At 45.0% G+C, this 17192-nt stretch overlaps 1 protein-coding gene across 3 annotated transcripts in view; it reads right to left on the bottom strand.

Moving 5' to 3' along the window:
• The window catches only part of PAX7 (paired box 7), a gene marked incomplete at its 5' end in the record, with an annotated part of 107287 nt that overhangs the window by 36830 nt on the left and 53265 nt on the right, over window positions 1-17192 (bottom strand). For all 3 annotated transcript variants that reach the window (XM_081341176.1, XM_081341177.1, XM_081341178.1), the window contains 2 exons: window positions 9460-9656; window positions 11273-11438. In XM_081341176.1, coding sequence (XP_081197302.1) covers window positions 9460-9656; window positions 11273-11438 — 363 coding nt within the window. The remainder of the gene's footprint in view (window positions 1-9459; window positions 9657-11272; window positions 11439-17192) is intronic.

The following is a 17192-nucleotide window of genomic DNA, read 5'->3' as shown; positions in this document are numbered from 1 at the left end:
AACACACACACACACACACACCCTTCCCGGTAGCCACTGCATTCTCCCAACTGGACGGCGGACAAGTCAGTTTCTCAGTGAAACTCTCGGCGGCTCTTTCTGCGCTCCGCGTTCCCAGGATAAGAGCGCTCCCGAGCATGGGAAAAGCTCGACTTCCGTAAAAATGCTGCTCCGGCTGGAGAATTGGACAACGCTTACGAGGGCAGCCCGGAGGAACGTTGTCCACGGGGGTCGCGATGGGCCGGACACGACTTCGCAACTAACAACAACAACAACAACAACAAAAGAGGGCGGTGGACAATCTTGCAGGCTGCCCGGACGGCGATGCAAAGGGGTCTTGAGAAGGGACACACACACCCCCGACCATCTTTCTTGGGAGCGGGAGGCCGGACCTCCTTCCCTGCCGTGACTTTGGGGGAACCCCAAGGCACCCAGGCGATGCTTTGCAGCTGGTTCAAAAAGAAGTCGAGAGGTCACCAGGGGCTGGCTGTGTTTGCTAATTGCTAATCTCTCATTTTTTCTCTCCTCTCTGTGGCCTGCCTCAGCTCGTCTCCCGGGTTTTCTTATTATTAATCTCGGAAAGGAGGAATTAAGAAACAGGAATATCGCCGCTCTGCGTCACCATTCTCCGTCGCCCGAGAGGGCATGGAGAAAGACAAGAGGAGCGACCGGAAAGGACAGGAGGGAATGACGGCAACTTTCTGGGTCCCCCCCACCCCCAGTTTAAGAGAAGATGGCATCTCTCTGGGCAAAATGAGAAACGGTCAAGGTGCCGGAGATGTTGGTATGTTGAAAGGGCTTGCAAAAAAACAAAAGGACAAAAAAAAAACACGACACACAACGCACCAAGGCAACATGACTGACCATGAAGGGATGGAGGGAAGAGGAGGAGAAACTCTTTATTTATGCAATTCTTGGAAAATCTGAAGGCACCTGCTGGAAAAAGCTGGTGTTAGAAGCCATTCCTGGGCCCTGAACGTCCAACCAACTCTGGTGGTGAGATGTCCACTTCTCTCTGGTTCACCTTGGTCCACTGCCAGTACCAGAAAGGCAGGAGCCTCTCTGGATAAGAAGATAGATGGTGGAGAGGCTGAAGATCTTGCTACGAGCCTGATTTGCAAAAAAAGGGAATTTGGGGGGTATGTGGCACCTAAGGAGCTGGGTTCGGGCTCCTTCAAACCTGTAGACACCACTTTGGCAGTAGAAGAGATCTGAGATGGAATGGATTGTCCATCTTAGGGCAAAATCTTCTTCTCTCCATCCTGCCTTCATGAAAAGCTTCTTCTGTCCATCCTACCTTCATGAAAAGTTTCTTTTGTCTATCTTACCTTCCTCAGACGCTTCTTCCGTTCCCTTCTACCTCATTCTACTTTTGTGAAAAGCTTCTTCTGTCCATCCTACCTCATCCTACAACCTTCATCAAACATTTCTTCTGTCCATCCTACCTCGTCCTGCTACCTTCATCAAATCCTTCTCCTATCTTACCTTCATCAAACGCTTCTTCTGTCCATCTTACCTCATCCTACAACCTTCATCAAACATTTCTTCTATCTTACCATCAAACACGTCTTCTGTCCATCCTACCTCAGCCTACAACCTTCATCAAATTCTTCTTCTATCTTACCTTCATCAAAGGCTTCTTCTGTCCATCCTACCTCGTCCTACTACCTTCATCAAATCCTTATTACCTTCATCAAAACCTTCTCCTGTCCATCCTACCTCATCCTACCTTCATCCAATGCTTCTTCTCTTACCTTCATGAAAAGCTTCTTCTGTCCATCCTACCTCGTCCTACTACCTTCATCAAACCCTTTTTCTATCTTACCTTCATCAAAAGCTTCTTCTGTCCATCCTACCTCATCCTACAACCTTCATCAAATCCTTCTTCTATCTTACCTTCCTCAAACGCATCTTCTGTCCATCCTACCTCATCCTACAACCTTCATGAAACACTTCTTCTATCTTACCTTCATCAAAGGCTTCTTCTGTCCATCCTACCTCGTCCTACTACCTTCATCAAAAGCTTCTTCTGTCCATCCTACCTCATTCTACTACCTTCATCAAATTCTTCTTCTATCTTACCTTCATCAAAACCTTCTCCTGTCCATCCTACCACATCCTACCTTCATCCAATGCTTCTTCTCTTACCTTCATGAAAAGCTTCTTCTGTCCATCCTACCTCGTCCTACTACCTTCATCAAACCCTTTTTCTATCTTACCTTCATCAAACGCTTCTTCTGTCCATCCTACCTCGTCCTACTACCTTAATCAAATCCTTCTTCTATCTTACCTTCATCAAACGCTTCCTCTGTCCATCCTACCTTGTCCTACCTTCATCCAATGCTTCTTCTCTTACCTTCATCAAACGCTTCTTCTGTCCATCCTACCTCATCCTACAACCTTCATCAAAAGCTTCTTCTGTCCATCCTACCTCATTCTACTACCTTCATGAAATCCTTCTTCTATCTTACCTTCATCAAAACCTTCTCCTGTCCATCCTACCTCATCCTACCTTCATCCAATGCTTCTTCTCTTACCTTCATCAAACGCTTCTGTCCATCCTACCTTGTCCTACTACCTTCATCAAACACTTCTTCTATCTTACCTTCATCAAACGCTTCTTCTGTCCATCCTACCTCGTCCTACTACCTTCATCAAACCCTTTTTCTATCTTACCTTCATCAAAAGCTTCTTCTGTCCATCCTACCTCATTCTACTACCTTCATCAAATCCTTCTTCTATCTTACCTTCATCAAAACCTTCTCCTGTCCATCCTACCTCATCCTACCTTCATCCAATGCTTCTTCTCTTACCTTCATCAAACGCTTCTGTCCATCCTACCTCGTCCTACAACCTTCATCAAACACTTCTTCTATCTTACCTTCATCAAAAGCTTCTTCTGTCCATCCTACTTCATCCTACTACCTTCATCAAACACAGCTTCTCCTGTCCATCCTACCTCATTCTACAACCTTCATCAAATCCTTCTTCTATCTTACCTTCATCAAAAGCTTCTCCTGTCCATCCTACCTCGTCCTACCTTCATCCAATGCTTCTTCTCTTACCTTCATCAAACGCTTCTGTCCATCCTACCTCGTCCTACAACCTTCATCAAATCCTTCTTCTATCTTACCTTCATCAAAACCTTCCCCTGTCCATCCTACCTCATCCTACCTTCATCCAATGCTTCTTCTCTTACCTTCATGAAAAGCTTCGTCCTACCTCGTCCTACTACCTTCATCAAACCCTTTTTCTATCTTACCTTCATCAAAAGCTTCTTCTGTCCATCCTACCTCATTCTACAACCTTCATCAAACCCTTCTTCTATCTTACCTTCATCAAAACATTCTTCTGTCCATACTACCTCATCCTACAACCTTCATCAAATCCTTCTTCTATGATACCTTCCTCAAACGCATCTTCTGTCCATCCTACCTCGTCCTACAACCTTCATCAAACACTTCCTCTATCTTACCTTCATCAAACGCTTCTTCTGTCCATCCTACCTCGTCCTACTACCTTAATCAAATCCTTCTTCTATCTTACCTTCATCAAACGCTTCCTCTGTCCATCCTACCTTGTCCTACTACCTTCATCAAACACTTCTTCTATCTTACCTTCATCAAACGCTTCTTCTGTCCATCCTACCTCATCCTACAACCTTCATCAAAAGCTTCTTCTGTCCATCCTACCTCATTCTACTACCTTCATGAAATCCTTCTTCTATCTTACCTTCATCAAAACCTTCTCCTGTCCATCCTACCTCATCCTACCTTCATCCAATGCTTCTTCTCTTACCTTCATCAAACGCTTCTGTCCATCCTACCTCGTCCTACAAACTTCATCAAACACTTCTTCTATCATACCTTCATCAAACGCTTCTTCTGTCCATCCTAACTCGTCCTACAAACTTCATCAAACACTTCTTCTCTTACCTTCATCAAACGCTTCTTCTGTCCATCCTACCTCATCCTACAACCTTCATCAAACGCATCTTCTGTCCATCCTACCTCGTCCTACTACCTTCATCAAATCCTTCTTCTATCTTACCTTCATCAAACGCTTCTTCTGTCCATCTTACCTCATCCTACTACCTTCATCAAATCCTTCTTCTATCTTACCTTCATCAAACGCTTCTTCTGTCCATCCTACCTCATCCTACAACCTTCATCAAAAGCTTCTTCTGTCCATCCTACCTCATCCTACAACCTTCATCAAAAGCTTCTTCTGTCCATCCTACCTCATTCTACTACCTTCATCAAATCCTTCTTCTATCTTACCTTCATCAAAACCTTCTCCTGTCCATCCTACCTCATCCTACCTTCATCCAAAGCTGTTTCTCTTACCTTCATCAAACGCTTCTGTCCATCCTACCTCGTCCTACAACCTTCATCAAACACTTCTTCTATCTTACCTTCATCAAAAGCTTCTTTCTGTCCATCCTACTTCATCCTACTACCTTCATCAAACACAGCTTCTCCTGTCCATCCTACCTCATTCTACAACCTTCATCAAATGCTTCTTCTATCTTACCTTCATCAAACACAGCTTCTTCTGTCCATCCTACCTCATCCTACAACCTTCATCAAATCCTTCTTCTATCTTACCTTCATCAAAAGCTTCTCCTGTCCATCCTACCTCGTCATACCTTCCTCAAACGCGTCTTCTGTCCATCCTACCTTCAGCAAACGCTTCTTCTCTCCATCCTACCTCAAAACCCATCTTCTCTATCTTCACAAACTATTTTCCTGACTTTCAACGTGCCCCCAACAGACACAGGACCTCTGTGGACCTGCGCTAGGGCCGCAGGTTCTCACGGGGAGCTCACCTTGATGTTCTGGGAAATAAATGTCTTTCTCTTTTCACACAAAAAAGCACATTTTCTCTTCTCCTCTCCCCTCCCAAAGCCTGTAGCTGACACATCGAATTGACAGGAACAGATGGAAGAGGCGGCGGCGGGGGGGGGGAGCGAAGAAATAGCAGCTTTGTGGGATCCTTTGAGTTTAATAATTTACCAAACTCTAGAGAATCTGGGGGGGGGAGGCTTGGGGTAGGGAGGGAGCTGGGGGGAAAAAAGAAGAAAAAGAAGGGCTAGCTTCCTTTAGGGAAGTGGAGTTTCCAAACGAGGAAGAGGAGCGGAGATTTTGCAAAACGTGCCAATTAAAAGCGATCTCACAAAACAGGATGGGGTAAAAAGAAATTGATTAAAAAAAAAGCACAGGGCTACAGAGAAATTCAGTCTGCACACTCTGGGCGGTTCTCCGTTTTGTAGGAAACACCTTCTGATGCTAGTATTCCTGCTCCGCAGAGACTCCCTACTTCGCTTTCCCAGCTAAAGGCTAAAACTTTCCTTAGAAATCCAACTGAACATACAGCTATAATAATGCTAATTCTGCAAAGGTTTTTCACCTAATGATCGGCGCATGAGAACCAGAAACAATAAGATTGGGGGCGGGGGGAAGGGGGGGGGAAATAAAGCCGAAAAAATGTAATGTATTATTTGCAAAATAGCTTTGTGCAGAACCAAACTGATGCTAATGGCGGTACAGATATCTATGTCTGTCTGTCTGTCTGTCTGTCTGTCTATCTATCTATCTATCTATCTATCTATCTATCTATCTATCTATCTATCTATCTATCTATCTATCTGTTCGTCCGTCCATCCATCCATCCATCCATCCATCCATCCATCCATCCATCCATCCATCCATCTATCTATCTATCTATCTATCTATCTATCTATCTATCTATCTATCTATCTATCTATCTATCTATCTATCTATCTATCCGTTCGTCCGTCTGTCTGTCTGTCTCTATCTATCTATCTATCTATCTATCTATCTATCTATCTATCTATCTATCTATCTATCTATCTATCTATCTATCTATCTATCTATCTATCTATCTATCTATCTATCTATCTATCCATTCGTCTGTCTGTCTGTCTATCTATCTATCTATCTATCTATCTATCTATCTATCTATCTATCTATCTATCTATCTATCTATCTATCTACCTACCTCTATAATTCTTTGGATGTGGAATAAATATATAAATATAATTCTTTGGATGCCATCATTTGCTAAGCATTTTTTCAGGAGATTCCGGTTCCCCCCCCCCGGATTACTGAAAAAAAAACAACGCACCTTACTATCTCTCACAATGGAAGACACGGGAGAGAACAAAGCAATGTGACTAAATTGTGGGTCACTGTCGTTGACGCCCATCCCCGTGGGCCTTCTTCCCAAACACTTCGAACAACTAAAATCAACCTTCAAGTGCTTGGCGCCGTTGTTCTCCCGTTTTGAATTTCTTTAGAGAAAGGAAAAGTTTCAAGCCACGTTTGGGGGGGGGGAAGGGCTGTTTCCCCTCAATTGCAAAAAAAAAAAAAACAACCCACAAAAAAACCCCCCTGATCTTGCCCAGTTTTTAAGAGCGTTAATTACAACGGCGATAAGGCTGGTAACGAGGGAGCAGGGGAAAAAAAAAAGAGAGAGAGAGGAGGTTGACACGGATGGTTCTCGCTCTGCCACCCGTTGCTTTGCTTTGGTCCATGTGTCTAAGTGTATAATAAGCATTTAAAATTAAGTCTTGCCAGACAGGCGGGGAGGGGTCGAAATAAGGGGGAAGAAAAGGAGGGAGATTTGGGAAGGAGAAGGGAGGAGGGGGGTGGGTTAAATAGTGAAGAATGAACGGGGTGGCAGCGAAGATGCAAATCACTGGTGGAAAAGGAAATTATGTGCAATTACTCCGGAATACGGGCAGCTTGGCCCATTCCAGCCAACAAGATCTCATTAATAAGCAGAAAATAAGATTGAAATGGTATCTGAAAGGAGTGGAAAAATGAATTTGAATGCCGCATTTGTCCACAATTACCCCCGCGTTCACACATATTTTATTGCAATTTTTTTATTATTATTATTATTCTTAATCTCTCCATCCCTCAAAGCAGATTGGGAACATCGCCGCATTATGGCGATGCAAGGAAAGAGGCATTAGGAGACCCCGGCCGCGCTTGCCAATTTGCAAAGGGCTGGGGAAGATCGGAATTCGTGGCTCCTCTGGCTTAGCGCCGTGTAGGTACAAGAGTTTTTGCAAAAGAGAGAGAGAGAGAGAGAGAGAGAGAGAGAGAGAGAGAGAGAGAGAGAAGAAAGACACCCCCCCATCTTGAGCCCCCCTCTTGGAAAGATTGAGAGAAAATGAAATTGATACGGAGAGATCTGCTGGGGTTGGCAGGTTTTGGGTGACATGGTTCAGCGTCAAATTTAGGAAGAGGTCGCAAGAGACCCAGGAGAGCCAACAGGCAGATGCAAAAGGGAATTTTTTCCCATGTCCTCACCGAAAGAGATCTGTGAATCCCGGAAGCTGGCCATCAGCACGGCTGAAGGCGAACAGCCAAAGCGCGGCATTTTTATTATTATTATTATTATTTTACTGTGGATAAAATGCCTCCATCCCTAATGGATGGACTTTCCCGCCACCTTTTATTGGGATAAACGATGAGACAGAAGCTTTTCCTGTCCAAAGATTTAATATCTCCTCATTCCCTGCTTTTATGAAACCAACTCCCGTTTAAAGGCGCTCAGGTGCCGAAGGTGGCTTGGTGTGAATGCAAATATAGTTTCGTTTATTTTTCTCCCTTTTGCCAAAAGAATATTACAGGTATCCTCTATTTCCTACACACATACACACACACACACACACACACAGACACACACACACACACACAGGCTTTTTAGGAATTTTTGAAACAAACCTCCAGAGGGTGTAATGCAAAGGGTAAAAAGGGGGGACGCAAAATTATTTTCCTTTCCTCCCAATTTTGCAGGTTGGATCCGAAGCTCCTCATGCTGTCCACGTGTTTTGGTATGAAATTATTCTGATTTCCACCCCCCCACACACCCCCACTACGTAGGAAATTGGCAGAACTAAGTTGAAACGGGGAGCACCAGGTTCAGACAATTATTTTTCTTACGGGCTAATTGGGTTGAAAAAGGATCTCCTCTGCCTTGCAAGCCAACTTACAGAGGTCCAAAATCAGGAACTAATTTATCTTTTTTTTTCTGTTTGGGGGTTCTGTTCGACCACTTTCTGTCTTTCGGACTTTCCTCCCGGGGGGGGGGTTCCTTCTCAAACAGCCTCTGAGCGTGTACAGAAGGACTTCCCATTAAAGCCCAGAGAATTAGGAAACTCTTTTAAGTTATGAGAGAGCTCGGACTTTCCCCCAAATTAAGCCTTGCAGGAAAGAAAGGTTATAAAACAAACAAAATATGGATAAACGATTTCTACCAACACATTCGAGGTTTCACGGTTCCCACCACCACCACCACCACTCCGCTTCCAACCCAGTGCCTAAATTTTGGACCCCTTCCCCAATTATTTGCATTTATAATTGATTTCCTTTATTACTCTATCTGCACCATCCCTTCCTGATGGGAGGTGAAACTTTTTTTTAAAAAACGCACCCAAGAAATAAACTATAAGATGTGCTTTTCCCAGTTGGCAAATCAGCAAGATAAAACAATTACAAGCCATAGAACCATAGAAGTAAGAGCCTCTTACTTCTTTACAAGGCCGTGTGATAAAATCAAAATAATTTCAGACAAACACCCCAAAGAAGAGACACGTTCATTGCGACGCATTTTTTTTTTACTCTCAGAAATCCTTTCCACCGCCGCTGATCAGGGGACTGCTCCATCGATAAACTGAGTGTGTAAAAATGCCCGTGGGGGGGGGGGAAAAAAAAGGAAGATTTGGCCCAGATTCCAGATTTGAATTTTTCTCACGCCTTGCCCAAAACACCGGTCATAAATTTAAATTAGATGTGTAAGAAAGCCGTCTGGGAGCGGCTGAGATTTCTTGACATAAGACAAAGTAGCTGACGCATATTTTTTAAAAAAAAAAAATTTCTACTTTCCTTGGCTCCATCAAAGTGGGCCAAAATGGGGTCGGGGATCCCCAAAAGAGGCGGCAATCTTCAACTCCAGACCCCAATTATCCTGACAAAATTCAGACACAGGCCCAACGCTTGCCATCCCAAGTAAAACCTTGTGAGTTAGAGAAGAAAAAATAAAATAAAATAAATTTTCCAGTTTAGGGATAAGTGAGGACTTCTGAAGATAGCAACAGCAGCCAAGTTTTGGATTATTATTATTATTATTTTTTAGCAAAGTTTGTTGAGGGGCAGGCTGATACAAGGAAGAAAGGGCAGGTGACCTCGATGAACAAAAATGACTTTTTTTTTAAGGCCCTTTGCAGAGTACCGTGCCTTTATCAATCTTTGGGTCGGTGTTAAAGAATTTAATGTATCTGAAAAGCAGTTAAAAACTATCCCGGTTGTAGACCCCCGATTCCCACAGCGCCCTGGGGTCCACCCCTCTTCCAAGCCATCCCACCCTCCGTGTTTTTTGCGAATGGCTAGAGAGGATTTTTTTTAAAAAAAGTTAAGAAGGACTTACCTGTGGAGACAGGCCGTTGCTGACGGGATTCATGTGGTTGGCTGGAGCTGTGGGGTTCATGAAGCTATCCGAGTAGCTGGAGAAACCGTGCCGGGCTCCGTAGGCAGAGCTGGAGTCGGGGGTGGCTGCCGACAAGCCCCCCTGGTGCATGGTGGACGGCGGGAGAGGCTGGGGCCGGTGCACGGTGCTGCCCCCGTCTGTGGGGAAAGAAGGACCCAGTGAGAAGACAGGCATCAAGCAGCTGAACCGTTTCCTTGAAGAGCTGATGGGAGCTGGATGGGAGACCACAAGGAGACCCACCGGTGCGGGAGGCTAGCTTGAGAAGTCAACGACGTTAAGCGATTCAAGAATGGAAGAGAAGTGCGTTTCCTCGGGCAGCTAACTGAAAAGGCCAAGGGCAACTGGATAGGAGACCACCCAGAAAGGGATAGGAGACCACCCAGAGATGGTACGCTAGCTTGAAAAATCAACAGCACCAAGCAGTCCAGCATTTTTGTGTAAATCTCACGCAATTGTCTGAAGGCGCACAAACCACCAAAAAATTTTGAGGAGGCCACTGCTCGCTTCCTTGGACCCCCCACCCAACACCAGTCTCCTCAGAGGGAGGAGGCAGCCATTATTCCTCAAACTGCTCTGCTTTAAGACGTGCGGACTTCCACTCCCAGAATCCCCCAGCCAGCACGGGAGTTTTCAGCTTCACACAAGATGGCTGGCTGACTTGGCACGGCTCAGCCCACACCCACTCCGCAGGGCTGCCGTTTTTGGGTTTGTAGGAAGAGAAGAGGTGAGGGGGGGGCACTTGATGCCCCGTCGCCTTGAGTCGGGCAAATCAAGGTGGGAGATGAAGCTGGTCCTAAATTAAAAAGAGAATGTGGCACCCAGGCTCAGAGCTGCAATGGCAGAGGAAGAAGATTTTGGAAGAAATGCTGCTTAAGGGACGATGAGATAAGAGGCCGCGTAGCCCTCAGCTGCACAACAGGTGGGGAAAAAAGAGCCTGAGTAACAGAGTTGGAAGAGACCTTGGAGGTCATCTAGTCCAACCCCCTGCTCAAGCAGGAGAGCAACAAAGACGATCAGGGGACTGGAGGCTAAAACATATAAGGAACGGTTGCTGGAATTGGGTATGTGTAGTTTAACGAAGAGAAGGGTGAGGGGGTGACATGATAGCAGCGTTCCAGTATCTCAGGGGCTGCCCCAAAGAAGAGGGAGTCAAGCTATTCTCCAAAGCGCCCGAAGGCAGGACAAGAAGCAACGGATGGAAACTAACCAAGGAGAGAAGCAACCTGGAACTAAGGAGAAATTTTCCTGACAGTTAGAACAACTAACCAGTGGAACTACCTGCCTCCAGAGGTGGTCAATGCTCCAACACTGGAGGTTTTTAAGAAGAGACTGGGCAGCCATTTGCCTGAAATGGTATAGGGTTTCCTGCCTGAGCAGGGGGTTGGACTAGATGACCTCCAAGGTCCCTTCCAACTTCTTCTTCTTCTTCTTCTTCTTCTTCTTCTTCTTCTTCTTCTTCTTCTTCTTCTTCTTCTTCTTCTTCTTCTTCTTCTTCTTCTTATTATTATTATTATTATTATTATTATTATTATTATTATTATTATTATTATTATTATTATTATTATTATTATCCTATACTATTTCAGATCAATGATTCTCCAATCTCCTCTTAAAAAGACGAGAAGGGAAGGCCTTAAGTTCTCGGGCTGTAAACGATGCAGACCGACGAGGTTCTGCTAATGCAGCTTTGCAAGACAGTAGAATTAATCTCAGCTACTCCTGTTTCCTCTCCGGCCTACCTGAGGAGACTCACCTTGGGAGAGAGTGGTGGTCGGATACGTTGAATCGGGCAGCTGGTAGGGCGGCAAGGCCGGCATGCCGGTCGGGGGGAAGCCACCGGGCAGAAGGTGGTTGAACGCAGCCAGCTGGTTGGCCCCGGCTTGCTTGCGCCAACGGGCTCTCCGGTTGCTGAACCACACCTGGGGGAAAAGAGAGGCGGAGCCTATTACGGGCTGCGTACCTTGACGGCATCGGATACATCCACCCACGGAGGGGGGGGGAAGAAAGGCACCTTCTGGCGTTGGACTACAGCTCCCAGAATCCTCAGGGAGGTGGAGAATCATGGGAGCTGAAGTCTAGAAGAAGGGGAGGAGCAAGTGAGGTGTTGGTAGAAAGATGGAGAGCAGTGACAGAGAATTAGGAAATACCGGTGGGGGTTCCCCCCCCTCCCCTTCAAAGGCAGAATTTCTCAACCTTTAAGTCACGTGGACTGTTAACTCCCAGCCCAGTCGGCTGGGGAATTCTGGGAGTTGAAGTCCACGTGACTTAAAACTTGCCAAGGACGAGAAACATTATTCCACAAGGGAGAATCAACCACTCTTTGCCACCTTTATTTTCCCTTTCTAGATTTATAAAACATTAAATACATAACCCACAGGCAAACGACGTGTTTCTGTGGCACGAATGTTGCCGCCTCTTTTATCTGAATCCAGGCGCTTCCGTGCAGCCCCAATCTAATTTCCCACCCACCCACCCACCCCACCCCCCCCCCGCAAAAAAATTGTCAAGCCATCAATTCACACAGGTTGGAGAGGAGGGTGGGAAACGGGAGGAAAACAAGCGTTCGAGTTTAGCTTTTAGGAGCTTCGGCATTGCAGCTGCTTAAAATCTCCCAGGCCTCACAGGATGAGCAACGGGATTAAATTTCAGAGCAACTGGATTTTTTAGGGGGAGAAAAATTAAACAGCGAGGAAAAAAAACCCCAACAAAAAGCAAACAACAACCCAAGAACATACTCCGGGTATTGGGAAGGGAGAGAAATTGTCTGTTTTTACGGGACCGGCACGTAAAAACCTCTCTGTAAAACACACAAACACACACCCTCTTTTGCTGAAAGGAGAATCGTCAGGCCGAATCATGCAAAATATATATATATATATATATATATATATATATATATATATATATATATATATATATATATATATATATATATATATATATTTCAAATGTTAACTATTTAGATTACTATTTAGATTATTTAGATGTGCGATCAGCCCAGGTTCGAATCTCAGAAGGGTATGACTGACTGATGAAGACTAAAGAGTCAGAAATGCATCTCAGCCTCCCTTAATTCTTTGTTAGTAATTTACACACACACACATACACACACACATACACACACACACACACACACACACACACACACACACACATATATATATATATATATATATATATATATATATATATATATATATATATATATATATATATATAAAGGTAAATGTAAAGGTTCCCCCGCACATGCGTGCTAGTCGTTTCCGACTCTAGGGGCCGGTGCTCATCTCCGTTTCAAAGCCGAAGAGCCAGCGCTTGTCCGAGGACGTCTCCGTGGTCATGTGGCCGGCATGACTAGACGCCAAAGGCACACGGAACGCTGTTACCTTCCCACCGTAGTGGTCCCTATTTTTCTACTCGCATTTTTACATGCTTTCGAACTGCTAGGTTGGCAGAAGCTGGGACGAGTAACAGACGCTCACTCTGCTACGCGGCACTCGGGATTCGACCCGCCAAACTGCCGACCTTCTGATCGACAAGCTCAGCGTCCTAACCCACTGAGCCACCGCGTCCCTAATATATATATATATAAAATATATATTTAATATATATTTAATCCCTACAGCTACCGCTTGGAGTTTGAAGACGCCGATAGTGTCCATTAGCTCAGAATGCAAGATATTTCTTTCCCCTCGAGCAAAGAGTTTTGATGCATTAGATTGGGGATTTTTCCATTTTTCCCCCCTTTTTTTTGATGAGATGTAATGGACAATCCAGGTGCAATGCCGGACGTGGAAGCCCATTACATCTGTAGTGGCTTCGGTGGTGGATGGAGAATGAAGGCATTAATTTAAAAATGCACACACACACACACACACACACACACACTTGCTGCTTCCCACACACTGGGAAGGAATTATGTGTGTGCTTGGCCTCTATTTTCCCCTCTGAAACTGGCATGCGCTGGCAGAGTCGAAAGAACTTCAGCCCCCAAATTGGGCACAAGAAGCTTTGCGAATCAAATTAGGGATACAAAATACGGGATAACAGCCTTGGAAGGGACCCCTGGAGGTCTTCTAGTCCAACCCGCTGCTCGAGCAGGAGAGCCGACGCCATTTCAGTCGCCCGTCCGCCCAGTCTCTTCTCAAGAACCTGAGACTGCGTTGAAAGAGCCTCCCTCTTCAGGCAGAGTATATCTCTCAACGCCAGCTGTCGGGGGCACAGCCACTCTCCTAGGCTCAGTAACCTTCCTCTTCCTAGCTCTGCACCTTCAAATGCATATATTATATACAGGGAGTCCTCGTTTAACGACTGCCCCGTTTCGTGACCGTTCAAGGCGGGGACGGTGCTGGGAAAAGTAACGCGACGTCACCATCTGCGCGCTTTCACAGGCAGCATCCGGCAAGCAGAGTCAACAGAGAAACAGGCAGTGAAGTGGCGACTCACGCCACGTGATGTCTCGCTTAATGACCGTATCGCTTAGTGACGGGGCTGCCGGTCCCCACTGTGGTCATTCGGCGAGGATTAGCCGTATAACTTAAGAATCAAAAACGCTGCCTCCTATGCCGTCTCCAGGGAGAGTCAGCTCCAGAACAGGAGGACGTTTAACAAAATTAGGAGTGTTGCAGGCTGCTTCCAAAGCTCTGCTACTCCTGTCTAAGGAGGCTCCACCTGGCCTTATCCATCCTTTGAAGGACCTGTCTTTAAGGGATGCCTCCTGACTATATATCTTTATCTTTATCTTTATCTTTATCTTTATCTTTATCTTTATCTTTATCTGTATCTGTATCTGTATCTGTATCTGTATCTGTATCTGTATCTGTATCTATATCTATATCTATATCTATATCTATCTATCTATCTATCTATCTATCTATCTATCTATCTATCTATCTATCTATCTATCTATCTATCATCTATCTATCTATGTCTCCCAAATCTCTCTCTCTCTCTGTCTATCTATCTATCTATCTATCTATCTATCTATCTATCTATCTATCATCTATCTATCTATCTATCTATCTATCTATCTATCTATCTATCTATCTATCTATCTATCTATCTCATCTTCTCCAGCTCATATTGTTCTTCTTCCTCTCTCGTTGTCGTTTTTTCCCAACACAGAAGGGAAAAACTAGGTAGTGACAAAGATGGAGTCATTGCCCACCACCCAAAGCCCCCTGCTGTAACTTAAGAGGCTTGTGTGTGTGTGTGTGTGTGTGTGTGTGTGGTGTGTTTGTGTGTAAGAAGCTACAGATGATTTAAAATACAGCCCAGCGGTTTCTACCATCCGTATTTTTTTTCCCCCTTGCCCCTTCGAACGGTAGCTGACGTGTGTCTCTCTCTCTCTCTCTCTTTTAATGCTTATAAATCATTTTATGGGTGGATAAAATATACAGGCTGGAGCTGAGAGGGTAATGCGAGACCCACTTCAAAGCAAAGCTGTTTTCACTCCATCACTGTTCAGGTTTTATCGGCCGCTGGAGGAGATGCTCTCTGCCATGGGGATCCGTTTCAAAAAATAAACAGACAGCTCCATCTCCCCCCACCACCACGGGGACCCCTGGCTTCTGATACGCCCAACCCAAAGGAGAAGAAATAGGAAGTGGGGCGGGGGGGGGCCGGCTCCCACCCCGCAGAAGTGCTCCAGGGCTCCCCCAGTTGAAGCCTCCGGCAGCCAAGATGGCGGAAGGCCAGTCCTGAGTGGGAGTTTTACTCCTCCACCACCACTACACAGTCCTTATACCAAGCAGAGTTTTCCCAGATGTTCGGACTCCAGCTCCCATCCTCCTCCACCAGCCCGGCAAAGCCACCTTAAGAAGCAGCCGTTGCCTATGCTGAATTTCGGTGGGCCTTTATGGAGGGTCCTAACCCCCCCCCAAACGCAACCCTTCTGCCTAAGGGTAGGGCAAGTCCTTAGCTCCAACCCCTCTCTAAGCTTATCTTATCTTGTCTTATCTTGTCGTCTTATCTTATCTTCTTATCTTATCATCTTGTCTTGTCTTGCCTTATCTTGCCTTATCTTATCATCTTATCTTATCTTGTCATCTTATCTTCTTGTCTTGTCGTCTTATCTTATCTTGTCTTGTCGTCTTATCTTATCTTGTCTTGCCTTGTCTTGCCTTATCTTATCATCTTATCTTATCTTGTCATCTTCTTATCTTGTCGTCTTATCTTGTCTTGTCGTCTTATCATCTTATCTTGTCTTGTCTTATCTTCTTATCTTATCATCTTGTCTTGTCTTGCCTTATCTTGCCTTATCTTATCATCTTATCTTATCTTGTCATCTTATCTTCTTATCTTGTCGTCTTATCTTACCTTGCCTTACCGCATCTTATCTTATCTTCTTATCTTGTCTTATCTTATCTTTCCTTGTCTTGTCTTATCTTACCTTACTGCTTCTTATCGTATCGTATCTTATTTTGTCTTATCTTATGCTATCCTCTTATCTTACCTTACCTTACCTTACCTTATCTTACCTTACCTTACCTTACCTTACTTTACCCTATCCTATCCTATCCTATCCTATCCTATCCTATCCTATCCTATCCTATCCTATCCTATCCTATCCTATCCTATCCTATCCTATCCTATCCTAATCCTTCTCCAATGCCATCTTACAACCATCTCTTACTCCTCCGTTCCTAGGTTTGGCGTTTAAGGGATGTTTAAATCTTAACAAAGCTGTGGACGTCTTCAGTGAAGAAATTCAAAGATCAACCTGCACGTGGCTAATTTTTCACTGGGTTCACTTGTTGCTAAGAGAAGAAAAAAAAAAGAGTGTGTGTGTGTGTGGGGGGGGGGAAACCAACCCCTCAGTTTTGGCCCCTTGTTTTTCCACCCTGCCATCCAGGACCTCTCCGTAGCCAGTAAAAAGATCCTTTTTTGATACCCAGAAAATTTTAAAGGGGCCAGATTGGTGGGAAGAGGCGGACAGTGCCAGAAGGATGGAATGAGAAGACCATGAGAAAGTCAAGGAAATGAACAGCTGCTGGAAGAGTGTTGTCAAAGAGGGATGAACGTGACGCGGAAGAGGGAATCCTGCACGTTGCAGCTTCGAATCCCGGAGAGAGATCTTCCTCCCTTTCCTAAGCGCACTGTGGACACCAAAAAAATCTTCAGGCAAAAGGATGTCGCCTTTGCTAAAACATCCCTTGCCATCCATCCTTTCTCAAATTGGGAGAACGTTTCCTTTCTCCTTGAAGATAGTCCCCAAAACTCCATTTAGAGGCCAATAAAGATGCTGGTTAGGAGAACGGCCCTTCGAAACACTGTCTGTGCCAAGGCACCATTAAAATTATTAAAATAAACAGAGGTTGCCGCTTTGTTAACCCTTGGAATATAACGCTGGACCCAAAGAACCGTTCCACAAGGTGTGAGAGTGAAGAAAAAAGGTTTTCTCCACCCCAAAACCCTTGAGATGACCGTGAATTAAATTTATAAGATGCCATTCTTGTCTTCTGCCTTGCACAAATTCCTTCACTGCCTCTCCGGAGACTCACTTCACAATCCTCACCTGTGCCATGTTTGCACAAAAAAAGGGACCTCAGATTTATCAGCCAGACTTTTAAAATTGCAAAGGGGTTGGCCAAATTCTTTCCCTCTCTCTGACTTGCAATGTGGCCACGACCCTCCAATTCTACTCTACTCTACTCTACTCTACTCTACTCTGC

Source organism: Vipera berus (assembly GCF_964194415.1).
Source record: "Vipera berus genome assembly, chromosome: 17".
Taxonomy (NCBI): domain Eukaryota; kingdom Metazoa; phylum Chordata; class Lepidosauria; order Squamata; family Viperidae; genus Vipera; species Vipera berus.
The sequence above is the reverse complement of the archived record's forward strand: the minus strand, read 5'-3'. Positions and strand labels throughout refer to the sequence as shown.